This window comes from Haematobia irritans, chromosome 5 (assembly GCF_050003625.1).
Source record: "Haematobia irritans isolate KBUSLIRL chromosome 5, ASM5000362v1, whole genome shotgun sequence".
NCBI lineage: Eukaryota > Metazoa > Arthropoda > Insecta > Diptera > Muscidae > Haematobia > Haematobia irritans.
The window spans coordinates 161,845,898-161,870,428 of record NC_134401.1 but is presented as its reverse complement, the minus strand read 5'-3'; the positions used below and the strand labels follow the sequence as shown (position 1 = coordinate 161,870,428).

General features: G+C 32.5%; 3 protein-coding genes and 1 long non-coding RNA gene across 6 annotated transcripts; 2 read left to right on the top strand and 2 right to left on the bottom strand.

Moving 5' to 3' along the window:
- Positions 1–619: 619 nt before the first annotated feature.
- Positions 620–10,829, bottom strand: LOC142241463 (small integral membrane protein 14). 2 transcript variants are annotated; one of them, XM_075313228.1, is made up of 4 exons: positions 10,688–10,829; positions 4,025–4,116; positions 3,913–3,958; positions 620–1,045 (listed from the first exon to the last, which is right to left on the bottom strand). In XM_075313228.1, the coding sequence occupies exons 2-4, from the start codon at positions 4,094–4,096 to the stop codon at positions 837–839; spliced, it is 327 nt and encodes a 108-aa protein (XP_075169343.1). In that variant the 5' UTR covers positions 4,097–4,116; positions 10,688–10,829; the 3' UTR covers positions 620–836. The 2 variants fall into 2 exon arrangements, with proteins under 2 accessions (XP_075169343.1, XP_075169344.1); XM_075313229.1 differs by lacking the exon at positions 10,688–10,829 and adding an exon at positions 7,606–7,893.
- LOC142241464 (uncharacterized) lies at positions 7,043–7,832 on the top strand. The gene is made up of 2 exons (XR_012723646.1): positions 7,043–7,319; positions 7,581–7,832. It is a non-coding gene; the product is annotated as an uncharacterized LOC142241464 (long non-coding RNA).
- Positions 10,753–14,478, bottom strand: Brca2 (BRCA2, DNA repair associated). The gene is made up of 3 exons (XM_075313226.1): positions 13,244–14,478; positions 13,159–13,185; positions 10,753–13,084 (listed from the first exon to the last, which is right to left on the bottom strand). Exons 1-3 carry the CDS (start codon positions 14,289–14,291, stop codon positions 11,043–11,045), a joined length of 3,117 nt encoding a protein of 1,038 aa, XP_075169341.1. The 5' UTR covers positions 14,292–14,478; the 3' UTR covers positions 10,753–11,042.
- Positions 14,479–15,519: 1,041 nt separating this feature from the next.
- On the top strand, positions 15,520–19,634 carry LOC142237768 (polyadenylate-binding protein). 2 transcript variants are annotated; one of them, XM_075309167.1, is made up of 4 exons: positions 15,520–15,722; positions 16,674–17,016; positions 17,806–18,456; positions 19,198–19,634. In XM_075309167.1, exons 2-4 carry the CDS (start codon positions 16,906–16,908, stop codon positions 19,417–19,419), a joined length of 984 nt encoding a protein of 327 aa, XP_075165282.1. In that variant the 5' UTR covers positions 15,520–15,722; positions 16,674–16,905; the 3' UTR covers positions 19,420–19,634. The 2 variants fall into 2 exon arrangements, with proteins under 2 accessions (XP_075165282.1, XP_075165283.1); XM_075309168.1 differs by having other exon boundaries at positions 15,561–15,584.
- The last annotated feature ends 4,897 nt before the right edge of the window (positions 19,635–24,531 follow it).

The window sequence follows — 24,531 nt, the reverse complement described above, 5'->3', positions numbered from 1 at the left end:
CTTCGTTTCATATTAAATTTGGGATGCTCTTTTGTGCCTTATCTTACGATTAGATGCCTTTGTTTTCTTTGTAGATTGGAAATCAGGTAAACTCTTCTGTCTTATTCTTTATTTTCGATTCTTGAGTACAACAAGGAAATATCAAATACTCACTGAACATTTCAATCATATGCTGAAGCCATCGTTTGCAATTCGAGTCGCCAGACTGTGGAATTTCTTACCTCAGGATATAAAACATTTTTTACACACTGTTCGCTTTTTTCGGAATAAATTGCTATCCCATTTAGCTCAGGAAGCATATCATTTTCATCATAAGCAATTTTTTGTTTCAGATTTTGTGGTTTTCAGTATATTTATAGGTTTTATAGTTTTAGAATTTTTATGTACATACCTTTATGGTTCCTGAATTATATTCATGTTAGGTTTGTCTTGGGTAGCATGATAGACTTGCATGAATATTGTATTGTATTCTATACCCAGCCACATCCCCACTTTGACTTTTCCAGACAACCTGAAGTTGTTAATTATCCCCAGTGTAGTCGAGAGTACAAGGTATAAAACCAACTAGACCTTATCAGTGGAAATAAGAGTTTTAATAAAGTAAGCTCGTAATCGCAAATTATAATTTTTGTTTGTTGCTGCAAACATTTATTTTTCTAAATATTCCGTACATATACATATCAAAATGCCAATTTTACCATATAATAAAAATATCATTAGAATTAGTACCAACTTATTTACAAATACGTACGTACGTACATACATATATGTATTTTATATATATAGCGTATATGAACCAAAGTAAAGAAACAAAAATCAGGAATTTTTGCATTTGATTAATTCACCGCCGGCGGTGTAGGTGGTTGGGGGCCATTTCCACGATCCTGTCCATTGTTGCGCTTGTTGCTGCTGTTAGTCAATTTCAATATGGACTCTGGCCTGATGAAATACATTATCAATGCAAAGACCATTATCATGGTCATCATAGTGAAATTGTTCTCTTCACCTCCTGTAGGTGGAGGAGGTTGTTGTAAACGACCTGTAACTGTATACAAAAAGAGAGAATATCAAAAAAAAGTGTTATATTTATATAATTTGCAACTTAATTCAAAATAAATAAATTTTCAAGAAATAAAATCGATCTGTTACAAACAATAACAGGTTGGCTGATAAGTCCCCGGTCTGACACATAGATGGCGTCGCTAGTATTAAATGCATATTATTTTTATATAAAGGGTGGTTAAATTGTAAGGGCCGATGTTGAATGTGAACCACACCTAAACGCCAAATTTTTTTCCGAATTTTATTTGACATTTCTCTATTACAGACTTTTTCAATTTGAACCATGGAAAGATACACAATCCAACAACGTGTTAAATGGTTCCAAGAAATGGCAACAGTGGATGATCAAATTTCGAAGAAAATCATCTTCAGTGATGAGGCACATTTCCACCTCAGTGGATTCGTCAATAAACAGAATTGCCGCATTTGGGCGAATGAGAATCCAACAGTGATTGTCGAAAACCCAATGCACCCACAAAGAGTGACTGTTTGGTGCGGTTTATGGGCTGGCGGCATCATCGGGCCGTATTTTTCCAAAATGAGGCCGGTCAGGCAGTTACTGTGAATGGTGTTCGCTATCGTGAGATGATAACGAACTTTTTATGGCCCGAATTGAAAGATATGGATGTGGTTTCAGCAGGACGGTGCCACTTGCCACACAGCTAACGAAACAATGGCTCTTTTGCGCAACAAATTCAATGGCCGTGTTATCTCACGTAATGGCGATGTAAATTGGTCGCCAAGATCATGTGATTTGACACCGTTGGACTTTTTTCTTTGGGGTTATTTGAAAGAAAAGGTGTACGTCGATAAGCCAGCAACAATTTAAGAGCTAAAGGATGAGATAATTCGGCACATTAACGGCATAGAACCTCCATTATGCCTCAGCGTCATCGAAAATATGGACCATCGGATGAAGGTGTGCCACCGAGATCGTGCGCCCATTTGGCCGATATTTTGTTCCATACATAATTGAGTAATATCAATATATCATAATAAAATAAAATTACAATAATTTTTTAAATAGTTTGTGTTTTATTCAAAATCAACATCGGCCCTTGAAATTTTAACCACCCTTTAGTACCAACCTTAAAATGATTCGTGTCAAAATTTGACGTATGTTTTGTTATTGTGAAAAAATGGAAAGAAAGGAATTTCGTGTTTTGATAAAATACAGTTTTCTGAAGGGAAAAAATACGGTGGAAGCAAAAACTTGGCTTGATAATGAGTTTCCGGACTCTGCCCCAGGGAAATCAACAATAATTGATTGGTATGCAAAATTCATGCGTGGTGAAATGAGCACGTAAGACGGTGAACGCAGTGGACGCCCGAAAGAGGTGGTTACCGACGAATACATCAAAAAATGCACAAAATGATTTTGAATGACCGTAAAATGAAGTTGATCGAGATAGCAGAGACCTTAAAGATATCAAAGGAACGTGTTGGTCATATCATTCATCAATATTTGGATATGCGGAAGCTCTGTGCAAAATGGGTGCCGCGCGAGCTCACATTTGACCAAAAACAACAACGTGTTGATGATTCTGAGCGGTGTTTGCAGCTGTTAACTCGTAATACACCCGAGTTTTTCCATCGATATATGACAATGGATGAAACATGGCTCCATCACTACACTCCTGAGTCCAATCACTACACTCCTGAGTCCAATCGAAAGTCGGCTGAAAGGACCGCGACCGGTAAACCATCTCCGAAGCGTGGAAAGACTCAAAAGTCCGCTGGCAAAGTAATGGCCTCTGTTTTTTGGGATGCGCATGGAATAATTTTTATCGATTATCTTGAGAAGGGAAAAGTCATCAACAGTGACAAATATATGGCGTTATTGGAGCGTTTGAAGGTCGAAATCGCGACAAAACGGCCCCATATGAAGAAGAAAAAAGTGTTGTTCCAGCAAGACAACGCACCGCGCAACAAGTCATTGAGAACGATAACAAAAATTAATGAATTGGATTCGAACTGCTTCCCCACCCACCGTATTCTCAAGATCTGCCCCCCAGCGACTTTTTCTTGTTCTCAGACCTCAAAAGGATGCTCGCAGGGAAAAAATTTGGCTGCAATGAAGAGGCGATCGCCGAAACTGAGGCCTGTTTTGAGACAAAACCGAAGGAGTACTACCAAAATGGTATCAAAAAATTCGAAGGTCGTTATAATCGTTGCATCGCTCTTGAAGGGAACTATGTTGAATAATAAAAACGAATTTTGACAACAACAAAAAATGTGTTTTTCTTTGTTAGACCGTGGACTTATCAGCCAACCTGTTATACCACCACTACGAACTGTATTTAGCATATGATCAAAAATAATATCAGATTATAACTTTCAGGCTCTTAAAAAATAGAAAAAAAGTAATTCGTGAAAGCAATGCGTGGTCATGGCAAGTAAAACAAGGTTTTAAGGTTTAAAAAAAGTTTGAGTTCGACCGGACCGAAACGAAACGAAGCGAAGCGAATGCCGTCTGGTGAAACGAACAATTATTCCTCATATAAATCCTGAACTATATCGCAACATAGCAGGAACCAAACTATAAACTACAAAGTTACCCAATACAGTCGAACTTCCCTATAATGAATCTTGGCGGGACCAGAAAATTACTTCATTATATAGAAATCTCATTATACAGAAATTATAGCACAATACAAGAAAATTGTAAGAAAAAAGCAGTGTTTTTGAAATTTGTTCATTATAGAGAGAGAGAGAGCTTGTTGTATGTGACGCAATAAAAAACTAAAATTACAAAAAAGAGCTTCATTGCATAGAAGTTCACTGTAGAGAACTTTGAATGCAATAGGAACAAACAAGGGCTTTAATTTAAGCTTATATAAATCAACTCACCATCAATACAATTAGTATCGGTGCACTCATTTTGATTTTGTCGTATCTGGTAAAAAATAATTCAATTTAATTAATTAGATTTCTGTACTCTGATGGCATTCTCTATACTCACGAAATTCAACAATCTTTGCATGGCCCACTCATGAGACCATACACATTCGCAACCATCAAATTCGTCACTCATCTTTTGACAAACGGATAATTCTGAAATTAGAAACAACAAATAGATTTAAGTATTTTTGTTTTAATTTATTTAAATTATCTTTATATAGGGCAAATTTTTTCAAATAAGTAAAAAGAAGCTGTTTACATTTTATGTGAAATAAACCTTTAGACATACAAATCGTACTACACTTTTGCTTATATTAAACTAAAATTTCGGAATATATGAAGATATGGTTGGTATGGCAAAATGTTAAAGCTTATTCTTAAATTGATCCCAATGCATTGTGGTAAAACAACTTTAATATTAAATATTAACCAATTGTAGTGGTAAATAAATAAAAGTAAAATTAATCAATCAATAAACATTAAATGATGTCTTCTTGTTTTTTTTTTTTTTGTGATTTTCATATTTATCCTAATACAGAATACCCTAAAATTTAAAGAAATTCAGCTCCTTAGTAGACATTTTCATAGGATTAATGATTTTTCTTATACATAGTATTGCTTTTCACACGTTCGTATATTCGTGGCATCATTTTTGATATATGATTCACAAATACAGTCCATATTTAGTTAAACGATAAACAAAACCATACATTCATAACATTTGTTATCGGAAGCATTAGACCGGCTCGTGTTAGTTTGAAAATAAAAGTAATGAAAAGTTTGCCATTTTTATTGTGAAAAATGATTTTTCAAGAGTATTACATGAAAAGTCATATAGATCAAGGACATTTTGTTAAGGTAACATCGGGAGGTCTGCTTATATTGTGTTTAAAAGACACTTTTTATGAAAGTGTCTTATAAATTTCAACAAAGAGTGAAATCTGATACATATGTAACATAATAGCACACACTGATTGCTAAAAAAGCTAAATTTTTCTAATATTTTTTAAAAACGTCAATTCAGGGCCATTGCAAAATGAAGATAGCAATAATTTTAAAAAATCATATATCAGTAGATTTTAAGAATAAATTTAAATATCCTTTGGGAGAAGTAGTAATTTTATGAATTGATTGTTTTCGTGTTCTTTGTTTATTATGAAACTAAAATAAATAAAACAAGACATGGCTTGATCGACTCAGGGGCCGGGGGACACCATACGAGGGCAGTTCGGAAACTTCTTAGCCTAGCACAAAAAGCGCGGTATAAACTGATCTGGCAACTCCTTCATATAGAAACAGGTGTTCAAAAAAGACGCATCCGCAATTTTTTACAATGGAAAAATTAGAAATGGGCGTCCAAAAACAGCAGCAACAACAGAAATTGTAGCCAAAGTGCATGATATGGTATTAAATGAAATTGCTAATATCATGGGCATCTCAAATGATCGAGTCCATTTAATTTTGCATGACGAACTACAGATGAAAAAGATTTCTGCAAGATGAGTGCCGCATTTGTTAACATTCGATCAACGCATAAGAATGAACATTTCTCAAGCTTGTTTGGATCGTTTTAAGCGAAATAAAATGGATTTTAAGCGACGTTTCATAACTGTTGATGAGACATGGAACCACCACTATACTCCAGAGACAAAAGAACAATCCAAACAATGGACTGAAGCTGGAGGAAGTGCCCCAAAGAAGGCAAAAACAATTCAATCGGCTGGTAAGGTTATGGCAACGGTTTTTTGGGACTTCAAAGGTATTTTATTGATTGACTATCTGCAAAAGGGTACAACAATAAATTCAGAGTACTGTTGCAACCTTTTGGATCAATTAAATGTACGAATTCGAGAAAAACGTCCTGGCTTACAACACAAAAAAATAATTTTTCATCAAGACAACGCACCAGCGGACAAGAGTGTTTTAACAATGGCTAAAATCAACGAATTAAAGTACGAGTTGCTTGGCCAACAACCTTATTCTCCTGATTTAGCTCCCAGTGACTTTTACTTGTTCTCAAATCTAAAAAAATCCTTGCTGGCAAGCGTTTTACCTCAAATATTTTGAAGACCTTGAGGAAAACTATTTTAATCAAGGGATAGAATTGCTAGAAAAGCGTTGGACTAAGTGTATTGAAGTTTCAGGAGATTATATTGAAAAATAAAAATATTATTGAAAAACTAACTATTCTCTTTCATTGATAGGCTAAGAAGTTTCCGAACCGCCCTCATATGTCTATCTTGTTTCCTTCTGGGTGTTTTTTTTCAACAAACTCAAGATACCATCACAGTCGACACTGGTCTAAGGTTCGTTTATACCGAATGAAGACACCCATTTATTATAAAAAATATTATTTTAAAAAATCATAGAAAGTTGCAAATTTAACAAAATTAGATTTTTTCGGTATCACGAAAAAATCCCGAAGGGATTTATGACATCCCTAATGTCGTCCTTTGCTTTTATTATTTAATTTTTTTGTTGTGCTGGGATATCGAATATATTGGACTACAATTAATTATTTATGCCATAACAGTCGACTCTGGTCTAAGGGTCATTTATACAAATTGAATTTACTAATAAAAAATCATAAAAAGCTGCAAATTTTGATTGTTTTTTCGGTATCCCGAAAAAATCCTGGGTTTCGTGATAAATCTCGTCCCGAAAATTCAGAGATTTCAGGACGGGATTAATGACTGCCCTGATGTCGTCCTTTGCTTTTATTATTTATTTTTTTTTTTGTGCTGGGATATCGAATATATTGGACTATAATTAATTATGTATGTGTGTATGTGGATTTAATATTTATTTTTATTACGTGTTTATGACCTAATATCTCCCATCATTAAAACTGGATGGAACATTTTATGATACTACAAATTTAACAAATTTAGATTATTTTTTCGGTATCCCGAAAATTCCGGGATTTCGTGAAGGGATTTATGACATCCCTAATGTCGCCCTTTGCTTTTAATATTTAATTTTTTTGTTGTGCTGGGATATCGAATATATTGGACTATAATTAATTATTTATGTGGGATTGTGGTTTTAATATTTATTATTATGTGTATATGACCTAATACCTCCCATCATTAATAGGTCTGTTTTATTTTTAAAAATTGATGGAACATTTTATGTGCTATTCGGTTAAAAAACATAGAATTTAACTTATTTTACGTTTTCATATTTACAAAGCTGATGTCAGTGTTGGTTACCGTGTTCTCTTTTACTCCGTCGCGACTTTGCTATCCAGTACTAAAAGAAAACAAGCCTAATATTGTAAAACACACAACTGCGATTAGAGAAGTGGCCACGACATGAAAAACCCAAAATAATGGAATGAATCGACTTATGTAATGGTAATACATAGAATAAAGCAAAATCTTATGGAAATTCAAATATTTTGGTATTTTTTGCTAATTTTAGATTTAGAATTGAGGAAGTTAAATGATATTGTTAATGACCGACATTTGTTTTGCAGTTGGTCACACACAATAAGACATTCGATAAACCTTTCTTTCGTTTTCTCCGTAGCGCACAAACACACACAAACTCTGCAAAACAAGTTTTTACGTACACATATTTATTTACGATTTGGTTTTTGCTGTTTTTTTTCTTAGCTAATTCATTCCACCCCCTTTTTACCTTATATGACCGAAGCTGATAAGAGAAGAGTGAGAACAGCAGCAAACTGGATATGTTTCTTATTGGAACGTTTTACTTTGTCTTTTATTCTATTAGTTGACAAAAAGAAAACACTAACATTTATGGCCCATTTTTATTGATGGTACTGAATGGGCTAAAGAGGAATTTCTTTTTGTTGATGCTGCACAATAAAACAACTTTTGTTATTTCGACACCAACAACAACAATAGACAACAAACTACTAAAATAAGTATGAACTGCTAAAGTATGTTGTGAAGGTAACCCGTCTTCATGTACCGATTACTTGAGAAATACCGAAGACTACAATTAACCGAATGAAATAACGGTCGTTTTACGTGGCAATCACAATACATCTCTGACTTTGAAGGTGGGTACTAAGTTCAAATTTAAGGCCAGTATTAAGTTGACATTATTGTTCTAAATTGGCAATTTTTTCACGGCTACTTTCTTTAATAAATCATTTCACCGAAAATAAACATTTTCAATGTTTGCATTTTCGATCATTCCCCATTAAAGGTGAGTACTATGTTCGGGGTTTTCACCAAAACACTAAATTAAAAGTACAAATATATTTAGGAAGACGATTATATTTTGATCAAGCCTTGAAAAATAATGGATGGAAAAGATCCAAAGAATTGATAGCAAATAATTCTATATTTCTAAATTAATTAATTAAAATAAGTAACCGTGAAAACAAGCTGGTTTTCAGCTTGAAAACTGAACATAGTACTCAGCTTAAGTTATAATAAAATTTGCAACAAAAAGATATAATTTTATTCTTTTTTTAAGATTTAATTTTAATTTTAGCGGCTAAACTCGAACTTAGTACTCACCTTTAGCTAAAATCGAATACAAATGTGTAAAAGCAAAAGAAAATTACTTTTTTTTTTGCAACTTTTATCCATCGCCGTATCTAGACAATTTTAGCCAAGGGGGCTATAGCCCCTCTATCTATACTACAGTAACAATATACAATGGAAAATCGTACATAGGTTTTCAAATTCTAGGGGGGGGGGGGTCATTTTTTTCTGGAGTGGTAAGCCCTCTCCGCAGAGGTCATCCTACGCTTATGATTTTATCATAACTTGATGGGAAATGATCCAACGAAATAATTGAAAAAGTTTATTTTCTTTAAAATTAATTATTAAAGAAAAGTAATCGTAAAAATTGACTATTTAACGGTTACTTTTCTTATTCAATTAATTTCATAAGACAAAATGTTGCCCAATCCATGCATTAAGACTTTTCTATGCACGATTTCACAAATTTGGATAAGAATTGTCTTCATTACTAATTTATAAATGAAAACAATCATATTCCTATAAAGTATTGCCGAAATCTAGAGGAACAAGAAACTGCGCATCAATTGACTTAATTTTGTCTGCTTTATATTGAACTGTTTTAATAAAACTTCAACGAGAAAAACGAACATAGTACTGACCTGTACTGTAAAAGCACAAAAATTCTGATCACCAAAATGATAGCTTCTGTCACAGTTGTAATTGGATGCTTGATGAAATAATTAATTGATTTCATTAACAAATTTCAATTAATTTTTTAATTGATTAATTTAAACATTTAATTAATGTGGATTGCAAAACTCAAATAATTCTACGCAATGGGAGGTTGTTTAGATGTTGTTTTCTACAGGGAATAAAAAATGCTTTTTAACAAGAAATTAAAAAAAATCTTTCTACAGGAAATTTTTGTAAAAATTTAATTGATGTTGATTGCAAAACTCAATCGATTTCTTTATTGTTTCAATTAATTTTAAATTAAAAATTGTCATTCAGTGTCTTAATGTTTCTAATTTGATTAAAAAGCTAATTGTATCAAAAAATATTTCTCAATCGGAAATATTTTGGTGATTTTTTCTGTTCAGGATAATAAATAACACTTTTTTGACAAGAAAGTGAAGGATTCATAACAACAATTCAAATAGTTGATATTCTTTAAAATTATTTTTTAAAGAAAAGTAACCATGATAGTGAACTTTAGTTGGAAATAATAAAAAAATTGTAGAAAATAAGCTATAGTTTTGATCGCACACATATATGTATGTAATCAAAATTATCCATAAAAAATTGCAAGACAGTAGGTTACGTTAGGTAAGGTTAGGTAGGTAGGCAATCCAATATTTTAGACTCACTTCGACTCTTCGGTTCATTGTTACACCACAAGGGTTGACATTAAGTAAGGAAATAGAATTGAGAATCGGAAACTTATATGCGTAACATTACACTGGTATTGGATTTTAAGCGTAAGATAGCTTAATCACATTCATCTTTAGTCAACATGTCTCTATTTTTCAAAAATTCAATTCGATTTTGAAGATTTCCTCGATTTCCATATTCTGTGCAAAATTATCCCAAAAAATTTATACTGTTAGCGTAACACGTGAGAGTATTGGTATACTTTTTTGATTTCTTATAATGCAATAAGCCATTTCATAAATGTCCCCACTCACTTGTTCTGCCTGATTATACCAGTACCTCTACTGGGGATCCATGGCGACCATCTGCACTGTGTTATTTTCGAAGTTGGGATTAATATACTTTTCAATGACCTACTCATACAACTTTATTTTACTGGACTTGGCCATCCGCTTTTTGACTTAAAAAATCTTGCTAAATTAAATCATCAAAAAAAGCCCATCATATAGTGTGATCACAGTGACAGTTTCGAAATTTGGAAAATTTTACATTTGGAATTCATCCAAAACTTGTCCTATAAAGTTTATTTGATTTTGTTGTTACGAAGTCTAAATCGGACTAACTAATTTTGTGTAAGGAAGTGAAACACAGAACATGGAACAATGAAAACTAAACACAAGAAATTGTATATTTTATATCTTGATCATGTCCGAATTAGGTTGATTCTGTTTGAAATCAAACGATTTTATACGAAAATATGAGACGAAATGATTCTTAAAGGCAAAATATAAAACACTTCTTAGATTACACTATGATGTACATGGGTTTATTGCTTTTTACGTAGATTTTTAGCTATGACGACACATATAAGTGATTATTAATTCTATAAAACAGTTCTAATTACTTACCACTCCGGAGATTCTCAGTGTTTACCTATTTTCCTATAAAACTGCAATGCTTTTGCCAACAAAACTTTGAACAACTAACTGATATCGTTTATATTTTTTACATATAAAAACAAATGATGTTTATAATACCCACAAAACAGCTGCAAGCCAAGCGAGCAAATACAACAACATTTGAATCAACGTGTACAAATACGATAGGTAATGGAATTATACTAACTTATACAGTATATATGTGACATATTAATATGTACAGTATTTTCTGTTTCGCTTAAACCTAGTGACAATGTATATAATCAAACGAATGAAGTTTTACATATTGTGAATGGGAATACTTACATAGAAAAGTAATTAATTCTTAAATTTGATCATGCTTTTTTAGCATACTTCGTCGAGTTCGCCTTAATCCAGAAGGACGGCAATTATTGAATGCATCTATTGCTATAGGCGAAATACCTGGGGGATTACCATACTGGTTGAGTCTGCCAATGCGATCATCGACCGTAGGAATCGATGAGTTCATAGTTGAATTACTCGAAACATTTATTGTAGACTTTATTGTGCAGGAAGCATTACTGGTATCACATTCAATTGATCTGAAATCCTCGTCCATGTCTTTCGTAAGCTTGTCATCTAACCTTGTCCGAGGTGTACTGCTATTTGAAGCATTTTGAAAGAAATCATTTATATTCGGTGTGGCAGGGTTCTGTAATACTGTTGAAGATGTTTTCGTTCTTATTGGAGTTGCAAAATGCTCATTTCTAATTTCTGGCAAATCATCATGTGTATTACTATCGGCTTCACACGTTGATAATCGACTCTTCTGTTTGCGTTTTTTACTTAAGGATAGTAAATTTTTACGGGATATTATAGACTTAGCAGCAGAATTGTTTAAAGGTGATCTCACTGAAAGATCCGAAAATGACTGTTTAATTTCAGTTAGCATTCTTTTAGATGGGGGCAGTGATATATTGGAGATGTCTATCGATCGCTTTAAAGAAACTGCTGGTGATGAGATTTCTCTTTGGTTATTTGGAAAATTGTTTTTTTCTGTAGACATGTCATTAGTCTTATTGCTCCTTGCATTTATTTTACTCTTCATTTCGATGAGATCTTGCACCTCAGTACCGGATTCCTCAAATTGGTGTAGTATATTTTTTGATATATCTTCGCTTTTATTTGTCACCCGTAAACTGCTTTGTTTAGAATGTATTTTAGTTTTCATTGCAGCAATATCTTGCTCAAATGTATCTTGATCGAATTCGACATGAAATTCTTTTAAAAGATGGGAGACAGCATTCTCTGCTTTGGATGATATTTCAAGTTTCTTTCCACCAGCTGTCTGAAACCCATCCAATTTGATGAGAGAGGATGGATTTGATTTTTCATGGGTTGCGGCTTCTGACTGACCACAATGTATCTTTGATTCAGTGCGTTTCTTCTCAATTTTGTTTTTAATTTGATCAAGATCTTGTGCCAAATTATCTGCACCATAATTTGATGTAAATTCATTTAGAAGATGTGCAACAGCCTTTTCGCCTTTGGTTGATGTCTTCAATTTTTTGCCCCCAGCCGTATGAAACCCATCCCCCAAATTTTCCAATGAAGTTGATTTAGAAAGATCTTTTGGTATCACACAGTTACTTTGGGAATTATGATGACTTAATGGTGTTATTGATTTCTCTTTCAATTCATCTACCAAAGGCCATTCGCTAAATACAACATTGGCCAGTTCGTTTTCATTCTCCCAGTACTTTTCAGTTTCATTCACAATTTCTTTCTTACTTATACAAGCTTTACGCTTACTTCCATTTTTGATTGCAATGAAGTCATCTTCATTGACTTTGTCAAATTCCGAACAAACTTCTTTTAATAAATGTTCAACATTTTTTAAAGCATTGGTGGAAATGGGAACACTTTTACCATTGGCAGTTTTAAATCCTACATTGTCGCTATACAGCATTTCATTTTTAATCTTTAATTCATTCGAAGCCTTTGAAGTAGATGGCATGACTTCAGTATGTAGTTCTGTGCTCATTTCTAAGGAAGACATCAAATTATGCGAAACTAGTTTTTCCGCTTGATTTTCTTTATTTTCGGCTGGAGCAGAAGATTTAGACTGTTTCGAATTTTGTCTGAGTTTTATTTCTGGAAGATTTTTTATAATATCTAAAGCCTTCCTTTCAGCTTCTTTGGATACACGAATTGGTTTCGACGAAGCTGTTGTAAATCCCACGTTCGTAAATTCAAAAATATTAGCGACGTTATCATTTCTTTCAATATCTTCGCCTGCTGTTACTACATGACCTTTTCTTTGATTGAGAATTTCTTGAGTTTTTATCAATGCAAAAATTTCCGGGCAATCTTCACTCCAATCATCCTTATAATCACCATTCATTTCTATGGAAAAAAATACAGGATTTTAATGGATACAAAAATAAATCAATAATCATATAAGTATGATGTGTACTTACGCTTGGAATTTTCACTGACATTTTGATCTGAAAAAGAAAACCATTTATTACGATAAGTAAGTTTGAAATTTCAATATAAATTTACCATCGTGAAAGTTATCTTGGACGTCGTCCGAGTCGATATGAAATTTGTGAGGGCTCAGTAAGGTCTCATCCACACAACATTCATCAGAAAGAGAAATTTCTTCAATTTTAAGAGGGAATCCACTGAAATCTTCCTCCGAATTATATGATATTAAATCCAGAGTCATATTCGAACGTAAATGACTAATTTCATTCATAAGATTTACCACATTATTTGTAGCTTCGTATGTACATGGAGATCCCTCTTCTGCATCTTTGGGTTTTTGGGTAAAATATGTACTGAGATTTAGAAGATTTTCACTAAATTGTTCTGATAAATCTGGTATCACAGTTGTGTTGAACACATCCTCCGTTTCGACATTTTCCTGCACAGAAATTAGTGAGCTACGACTGCTACCAATATCATCATCATCATCATCATCGGAGGGCATGGGCTCAGTGAATTGCAATCGTTTATTTGCACGGTACTTTCTACTGTATGTTTTCTCAGGTTTAATTTTTAGGACAAATTGTGGACTATATTCCCAGTAACGTATGGGGTTCTCTAAAGACTTAGTCGTTATTGGAGAGAGAGCAAAATCTGCAAGTATGGAGTTGACTAAGCTGAAACTCTTTCTGGGTGTATTTGTAACCATTTCATCGATTTCACGACAGCAATCCAATAATTCGGATTCTGTAATGAAATCCGCGCGATTATTATCATCTAGAAATTGCTCCGAAAATTGCTCGCATGTTATGAATCCTTTTTCGTGCTTTGGCATATTGCTAATGTTCATTGTGGCAGGTACACGATCAGCCTTTATTAACATGTTCTCTATCTCATAAGGTACAAAGTCTCGAACACGAGAACTAACTACAAAAGTTGAGGCCAGTATCCCATCGGAATCCTCTCCAGAATCTATGTCTTCATACAAATGTAAACAAACTCGATTTGTCTCATCTTTGAGAATGTTGCTCCTGCGATTGGATTTTCTGTTATTTCTCGCTCTACGAATAGATTTGGAACCGGATGAAGAAGAGGGACTTGATGTTATGGAATCGTCTTGCATTTGGATCGTGACAAAATATGAAAAAAAAAATAACAAAACAATATCTGCGATCTACACAATGGTACCAGCAGATTCCAATTTTCAGAGTGCTGCCAAATCTCGCAAAATAGGACAACACCGTGGCAACCAAAATTGATGTATCAAGAAAAATTAAATAATGCGCCGTCCGATAATAAGTACCATATCCTAGATGTTGGCGACACTATAAGTTATGTCCGACCGCATAATCGATACTGCTGCTTGTTAATGTGATCGATAACACATTTTTCGATTAGTTAGTCATCGCCGACAAGTCGTATCGATTGGCTACATCACAAGATTCTTTACAAACACAGACATTCTGTCCGAAATAGCTTATAGTCTGGCCGGCGTATTATATAGATGTGAAGACTCAGTTTCTACCAACGACGGCAGATAACCGATGGATCAATTTGTTATGTGCCCTCCAGACTATACGTTTATCCGTGCTCGGGTCATACATATAACACATAATGGCCACACTATAAGTTATGTCCGATACTGCAGCTTGTTAACGGAACCGTTAACACATTTATCGATATTCTACTTACCTCCGACAATTCTTAGCGTTCGGCCATAATGTAAAATTCTTTACAAACACAGACATTTTGTCCGGATAAACTTATAGTCTGGACGGTGCATAAAGAAGTATACATATTTACATTGAATCAGCCGGCGCCGCCGGTAGCAATAATTGAGTGTCAACCGCTGCAGATAAAAATGCGTTGGTTTTATTCTCTGGTAATAAAATAAAAAATGTCATATTTTGTATAAAATTCTCCAAATATTTTTATAGACTTATTTTATATATGTGTATAGATCGGAAACCTTGGTCTTAGTACCTTTCGCAATTCCTATTATAATTTATTGTGGCTTAAAATTTAAAAAATAAATAAAAATATATGCATACAACTTTTGGGCAATTTTATATAAACGCAAAACAACCCTGATTTCAGTTCAATAAATTCAAATCAGAGAAAAGACGTGTGGTGTGCAGGTGGGATATAAATTTTTAATTTCAATATTCTTCTTATATCTGATTCGTCAGTTCAGTTCAGTTTTGCTTTCTGATTCGTCGTCCGACGTAAATGTGTTTACATATTTTTGCTGATTGGCAAGGCCTAGTTAGCACCTAAAATGTAACGTAACGTAAGACGAAAGAACGCGTAGAACTGTCCATCGTCGTGAATAACTAATACACTAACTTTGAAGAGAGATACCAGAGAAGATACACATTAAAGAAGTCTTTTTGCTGTTGGCTGGCTTGTAACTCTAGTAAAACGGTTTAATAATTTCAATAATAACATTAAAACAAAACTAATAACAATATAATACGATAACATTAAAAAAACACGCATTAATATAAACAAAAAGAACTAAAAAAACCAATTACAAATTACAAAATTCAGAAAGGTAATAAGGCAAGAAAAAAAGTGCAGTGAAAAAGTGAAAAGGCATAGAAAGAGAAACGGAGACAGAGATAGATATATGTATGTGTATATGTGGTTGTACTTAATGCATAGTCTCTTTGGGGAGAGCACAGGCAAAAAGTCATGTTCTCCACAAGCACATTGGGTGAAAATTAGCGAAAAACAACGGTCTGATTAGATGAGGGGGTTGGTGGTGGCGGTGTGGGTGGTTGTTTTTGTTCATAAATTGTTCCAATACCAAAGTAAATATATGTAAACATATATCTCTGTGGAAAAAAAAATAAATTGCAAAGAAAATATTAAAAATAAGGGATCACAACAACGGAGAGAGAGAAGTAAACTACTTTTTGTTTACGTGTACGAGATTGCAAAATTTTACTTAAATTGTCTTTATTAGCCATTCCATACAAATGTTCGATCCATATCGAAGTCTATGGCAATGATGGTCCTCACCTATTAAATAAATATATACCCTTCTGCTTACTGTTAGTATATTTTGTTACGTTTTTTTTAATTTGGATAGAGGGTCCAATGACCTCCATTCCACAAATATCCAAATATCTGATCTTTTACACCTGCTTCCTTTCAATAAAACACTTCGGTTTTTACTTCATTTTAATAAATTATCGAGGAAAATTTAAATATATATGGAAACATTTTGATTATAAACAATTAAATTAAACCGTTTTTTTGTTTGTTTTTAATACCTGTTGCAAACATCCAATTCCATATCAATAAATTTCGATGTTTCTATATTGTACATTGTATGGGGATAACTGCAAGATCTAGTTTTCTAATGGAAACGACCATTAGTTAATGTAACAATTTCTACATTGTTAAATGTTTTCAACGAATGTAACACAATTATTGGCTTTGAAAGTTTATGAACTACAAATAAATAAATATAATTAACATTTTTTCACTGTATTTTCAGATAACTATAAACACAATCCGGTAGCAGAACAAAAAGTGGACTTCTTTAAGGGACATCTTCAGAAAGAACTAAAAATTATTTCCTCCAAGGCGTTTTAGAAAGTCTCATCAAGATTCTCGGCATAAACAGCAACTCGATCTATAGCGCTTTAATTACTAACCAACATAACTTAAACAAGTTAAATCGTTCAACTACACAACCAGCAGCAGCCCAAAACAGAAATCTGCCGATTATGTTTGTTAACTCTATGACGTTCCGTGGTAATCCGGCTGCGAGCCACCACTATCACCAGCAACAATCGGCTTTAAACCACCATGCTTCGCTGGCAGCAGCTAATGAGAAGGTATATATTTGTTAACTAATATTGATTTAAGTAACATCGAAAGACCTGTAGTAAGTTCTTGTTTAAGTAGCGGAACCCAAATTGCAAGTGAAAAACAGTAATAAAAATAATTCTTTTCTTCGCAAAACCTAACATAACTTGAAGGGAAATGGTCCAAATTATAAATTCATTGAGCTTTCTTTGAGTATAGTAAAGTAGTAGGGATGACAATAAGGATTTGATTACACGAAGTATAAAATATTTCATAATTTGGATCCAGATAGAGTTTCCTCGAAAATGCGTTTAAGGTAACTTCGAAAGACCTGTAGTAAGTTCTTGTTTCAGTAGCGGAACCCAAAATGCAAGTGAAAAACAGTAATAAAAATAATTCTTTTCTTCGCAAAATCTAACATAACTTGAAGGGAAATGATCCAAATAATAAATTCATTGAGCTTTCTTTGAGTATAGTAAAGTAGTAGCAGTAAGAATTTGATTACACGAAGTATAAAATATTTTATAATTTGGATCCAGATACAGAATACAAACTTAGAAAAAATTAATAGAAAAAACTTTTGTTGGAATGCCGATACTATCAAACCATCCGGTTTGATATCGCACTCATAAAATTCCCTAGGAAAATCTATAAAACAGAATAACACCGAAACACTATCAAAAGCGTGTGATTAAATATTATTTTTATGGATTGATATATAAATGATTTTAATTAGTGAATCTGTGTGCAATATAGTTATTCCTTTTTCACAACAATTTTGTAAATGCAAATATCCCTTCGACTTATTCATATTACAGTGTCCCGTGTTCATTGCACCTCATCATGCCAGCCAACAAGCTCAATTGCACCATCCAGCTGCACATACTGGACAAGCCGGTCCATTGGGACATCACCTTAGTGCCCATACAGGTCATCATGCTGCTGCGGCCAACAATAATTTAAATCATTTGGCTGGAAGTCATTTAAATCGTACCCCTCATGCTCCCATGGGTTTGGGCACTGGAAATATTACATCAATCTCGCCCCACCTATCGGCTGGGAGCACTTCTTCGGGTAGTGCTTCTAGTACCAATTCTCCCGACGGTGGTAAAATATACATAAAGAACTTGGAACGTTCGATTGATAACAAGGCAATGTACGATACGTTCTCAGTCTTTGGAAATATACTCAATTGTAATGTGGCCAAGGATGAACATGGAAATTCCCGTGGCTATGGATTTGTTCATTTCGATACGGAAGATGCTGCCCGTGTGGCCATTGAAAAAGTTAATGGGATGTTGTGCAACAACCAGAAAATACATGTGGTCAAGTATATACCACGCCGAGACCGGGAACAGGAGAAGGCCACACAATTTAGAAATCTTTACGTAAAGAATTTTAATGAGGATTTTTCAGAACAACATATGAGAGAGATGTTTGAACCATTTGGTCGCATTACAAGCCACAAGGTAAGTAATATCATATCGACAAATATACAATTCAAAGAGAAATGCAGCAAATGTGTGTAAAACTAAAGTGATTAAAAGTCATTGGTGGAAGGGTCAATAGCATGGCTATGAGAAGATCGACTTTAGTATCGTCCTTTTATGGATGGATACATTTTCTTTGAAAAGTGAAATGTGATTGTGAAGTTAAATTGTGTCAAAACTATTTCTAAATTTTTAGTTTTATCTAATTCACATGTTATACAATCCCAATCCTTTTGTTCATAGCTATTCTCGCTACATAGCAAATGATTCTCTTTGCTCTTGCGCATTACACATTTCCTTGTTTCCAACTGCAATTAGTAATTGTATGGAACTGTATAGGATTTCTCCAAAATGTGTACTTTCATGCAATGAATGTGTGTGTGTGTATGCGTGCGAGCATGTTTCATGTTCTTGCTATGGGAATAGTAACCCTGCAGACATATTCACCCCCTTTTTACATTAACTGACTGAATGACCGAGGTTGAATATTCTCTTTTTCCTACGAAAAGCTGTCAGCAGGTATGTTCTATTGATGTTTGATACCATTTGAATTCGCAATCTTATGGCTTAAGATGACCGACCATTAAAAACCTTGAACTCCCATTGACTTGTGGTTATAAATTGATTTACATTCTCTATGATTGTCATGATTTATTTCTATGCATTACACGATTTTTTTTTTAAAAAACTAAATATAATACTTGACGTTATCCCCCTTAGATTATGACTGATGAAGAAGGCCGCTCCAAGCGTTTTGGTTTTGTGGCTTTCGAAAATCCCCAATCAGCTCTGGCAGCTGTCATTGCATTGAATGGCAAACAATTGGGTGACAAGTACCTTTATGTGGCTCGAGCTCTAAGCAAAATCGAGCGTCAACAGGAAATCAATCGTAAATTGGAGGAACGCAAAAGACAGAAACCAGGTCAAGTATTTTATTACTAAAATGGTGGCATACATTTCTTCGTAAGAGAGTAAAAAAAAAAGAAATCTTAATATTTATCTTACAAAAAAATATATTAAATAATAAATAAAAAACATAAATATTTCACTATAACACACACTATGCAACAACACACTATACTTAAATGTATTGTAGAAATTTTAAACCCGATTAAAAACAACCATGAAATTTACAAAATGGAATATAAAAAAATAAACACATATATGAATATTTTTGAAATCTAGAGTAAAGTTTTAAGGAAAAATATAAAACATATTGCTTAAATGTTAAATAATTGTAATAGTACTACTAAAACAAAACAAGAAAAAAACTAAGGAAAGAAAGTAAAAACAAAAACTACACAAAATAAGCTTTTTTAGAAGGAAAAACAAAATAGAAGCGAAAACATTTATTTCATTGTATTAAATGAGGGAGTGGAGCTCCTTTCTATACACAGGATATTTTATGCACTTTTACGATGAATGCAAAAATTATTTTCTCATACAAATAATAACAAAAATCAATAATGAAATAAAACCAGAAAAGAAAAAATCTATGCAAAAAGAAACAAAACAATTAAGTTCAGAATGAAAAATTAGTTTATAATTTAACAAAAACAGAAAACAAAAAATAAGAAATAAATGTATTAGCAAAAAGATTAAAACAAAAATAAACTTTTTTAAGTATTACAATTTAAAAGGAAATGAAATGGAAAAAATTGAATTATTTAGTAAAACAAAAAAAAAACAAAAACAAAAAACAACTGAAAGAAGAAAAAAACATACATTATTATACATTTATATTGCTTATATTATAAGTCTTGATTTAAAAATAAATATAAAAAAAACAAATTTAGTAAACACACTCACACACTAATATTATGTGTAGATAAAATTGCAAATTGCTTAAAATTGCAAATTCGATGGCAATTTTTTTTTATGAAAGTCCCTAGAGTTCAATACATACCCACATACCACACTCTTACATCTTTCTATATAGACACCCACTCAACACCCATAACGATATATTTGTAATTGTAATCCAAACAAAACATGAAGATAAATTATTGATTGAGATTGCTTAAAATTGAATGTCCGAAAAGAAAAAACAAAAAACGTGCAAATAATATTGCTTAGCAATTTGTTCTTATAATTTTTCCTCATATAAAGTTTGATATAATTAAAAAATGCATTAATTCATTTACTATTGATTCCAAAAAAAGGAATTTGAAAATAATATCCATTTTTGGATCTCGAATTCATATTTTTTGCCAATTGGCAATTTAACACAAAACAAAATTACCTGTGACTTGAGATAGATCTTTGACATTTAATATCTTGTCTTTTGGTCCTAATTCTATGCGAATTTGTTTCTATATATACACTTTTTGTTTCTTATGAAATTCTTTTTTTTATATTTTTATACCCTATAATAGGCTGCCATCAATATATACTACAATTTTTCCAACAATTGCATAAAGAAAATAAAATATTTTTTTGTAATATTTTGCTATTTTTTTAAATAGCAAACACATAATTATTTAATCATTATTAGCAAGATAAATAAGTAAAACTACACATAATACTACACACATACACACCATCTACTCTACATACACTTACTTATATATTGAAATTTCATTAAATTAATAATACAATTATATTAAAAGAAAAAGAAATTACAATTCACAATAAAGAAAAAAATATTGAACAAAAATATGTAAAATTACGAAAGAATCTTAATAAACAAGAAATGCTTTTGCAAAAAGTGTTTGAAATTATATTATAAAAATTCAAAGAAATTGTTTTATTAATGTATACGTGTTTTGATAATGCTGAATTTTAGGGTAATTTTTTCTAAAGGTTCTATTTGGCAAGGCTTGCAAAAAAATTTATAAACCTAAATAGATATCATAACAACCAATCAAATTGTCCAATAGGGGTGTTTTCTTTTAGTACTGGATACCCTAAGCAGTCACGGACTAAAATAAAAGAGAGTACTCGTTTATCCAGGACATCTCCAAAAATATGCAACACTGTCATCAGCTGTTCAATAACAATCACATAAAAGAAGTGAAATCTTGCATTTTTAATGTATGAAATGCTCCAATTAGTAATAAATATTTACTGCTGCGATTATTTATGACACTATACCACTTAGAATTTCATGTTTTTCGATAAATTAGTCACAATAAAGTGCTATTGTGAATCGATGAAGCGTCACTTTATCAAAACACAATCTGGCAAGTTCGGCGCGACTTGCACTGATGAGATGTTCTGGATAGAAAACCAGTGCAACGATGTTCTGGATAGCCCATACAAATGTTGTATCCAGTGCAAAAAAAAAAAAACAGCCCTAAAATCGCATAACAAATAAATATTTTCCAATTTCGGTATCGAAAAACTAATGAAGTAATCGGTACGATTTGAAAATTTCGGAAAAAACAATCGGGCATATTTACGAAGAATGTTTTTTTCGAAACAGGCTCGATGACATTTTAAAGTCCATTTTGCAATTGTATGCAACATATTGGAGTTTCAAATATGTAACACATTCATTTATTGCAAACTTATTCTACACCAAAAACATGTATGTAGAAAAATCTTCTAAAATAGTAAAAAGTCTAATGTAAAGTTAAATCAATCATTTTTTAGCGATTTTTGTCTATTGATTTTTTTTTTTAACTCTTTTGGGACTGTTTCGACAGTACTTTTCTCGGATTTTTCCCTGAAAGTGATATTGCAGCATTACAACGTAGCGACTAATAAAACATTGCAAAAAGCGCTCCAAATGTGGAATCGATGAATGGAAAAGATCGAAGGAATTGATTGCAAATAATTTTATATTTCTAAATTAGTTGATTAAAAAAAGTAACCGTGAAAACAAGCCGGTTTTCAGCTTGAAAACTGAACATAGTACTCAGCTTTATATTAAAATTTGCAACAAAAATTTATAATTTTATGCCTTTTTAACCGATTTAGTTTTCACTTTAAAGGTGAGTACTATGTTCGAGTTTTTCACCAAAACACTAAATTAAAAGTGCAAAAATATATATGAAGACGATAACATTTTTATCAAATCTCTTCAAATTATGGATGGAAAAGATCCAATGTATTAATTGCGAACCATTTAATATTTCAAAATTAATTGATTAAAAAAAGTAACCGTGAAAATAATATGGTTTTCAGCTTGAAAACTGAACATAGTACTCAGCTTAAAGGTGAGTATTAAGTTCGAGTTTAGCTGCTAATTTTCACTAAAGTGAAAACTAAATCAGTAACTTGACGGGGAATATAACTTGACGGGGAATATCCCAAAGCAAATTTTCACAAAGTTTGTATTCATTAAAATGGATTATTAAAGAAAAGTAATCGTGAAAAAATGTTTAGCCGCTAAAATCGTCATTTTTTCACGATTACTTTTCTTTAATAATCCATTTTAATGAATACAAACTTTGTGAAAATTTGCTTTGGGATATTCCCCATTAAGTTATAATGAAATCTGCGACAAATATGTATAATTGTATGACGTATTTTACTCATTTAGTTTTCACTTTAGTGAAAATTTGCGGCTAATCTCGAACTTAATACCCACCTTAAGGTAAATACTATGTTCGCTTTTCGTGTTGAAATTTTCGCGGTTACTTTATCAAAACAGTTTAATATCAGGCAGATAAATTAACTCAATTGATGTGCAGTTTCATGTTCCTCTAAATTTCGGCAAGACATTATGGGAATATTTTTGTCTTCATCTATAATTTTGATTATTTCAGAAAATCGAATATAGTACTCAACTTTAGCGGCTAAACTCGAACTTAGTACTCACCTACAATCAGGAGTTCGACAAAAATTTCTTGATATCGATTATCAGACAGTAAAATACCATGGTAAAATACAACATTTCGGAAAATGAAATGCAAAACCTATATTCAAAATATTCAAGACATTAAACGGATTAAAAGAAATATATTTTCGATTATATGGAACATTTCCATTATTTTATAAGCTGATTAGATATTTTTATCAGTGTTCAGTTTATACCCTGCCAGCATTTCAAAGTTCCATTTCAGTAAGTGACACTGCAACAATCGCCAACTGTGATGGGGGAAGCGTATGAAAAAGTATGATATGTATATGAAAGCATTTTGCCATCACTATTGTTACAAGAGCCATTTTATATTTTGTGAAACACCAAGCGCAACCAGCTTCTTATAATTTATTTAAATAAAATCGATAATGGAGTGCTGAAAACATAGTTATTTCGCTTAAAGGTGAGTATTAAGTTCGAGTTTAGCCGCTAAAATCGCTAAAGTGAAAACTAAATAAGTAAGAAAAATGCATGAAATTATACATATTTGTTGCAAATTTTATTATAACTTGATGGGGAAAAGCCCAAAGCAAATTTTCACAAAATTTGTATTGCTTAAAATGGATTATTAAAGAAAAGTAATTTTGGACAGATCTGGCAACGACGTAAACAACAAGACGTATTTTTTTTCTCAAAATAATTGTTCTACATCTATTATTAAATTATTATACATAGTTGACATTTTCGGGCATCAAATTGCAATTCTATGCAATGAAGGTGCCTGGTTCTTTGCCGCCTGACATGGACTGCGATGTAGTAGAGGAGGAGGTGCCCACAACATCTCAACTTAAAACATCTTCAACAACAATTGGCAAATTAGCCATGCAAACAAAAACAACACCCATTACTAATGACCGCAAAAGACAACGCATAGAAAATATTATTTCGCCCATCAATATAGATATTTCCACCTTATCGAAAAGGCTAACAAATCATAACCCTAAAGACGGAAACCAATTCGGTATTTTAAGTGTCTTGGCAGATATTGATATTCAAAGCTCCAATCCACCAGCATCAAAACCGATTGTTAAAGACAACAAAAAATCAAACAAAAATGAGAATAATGAAACTGAAACACGAATAAAATGGTGTCCACCTATATTTGTATACAACGTCAACATTAAAACGTTGGTAGAAACATTGAAAACCACAGTTCCTGAATTTACATTTAAGATCAAGAACGTGAATAAAAATAAGAGCAAGCTATACTTTGCTGATCCAAATGTACATGCGTCAATGATGGAACT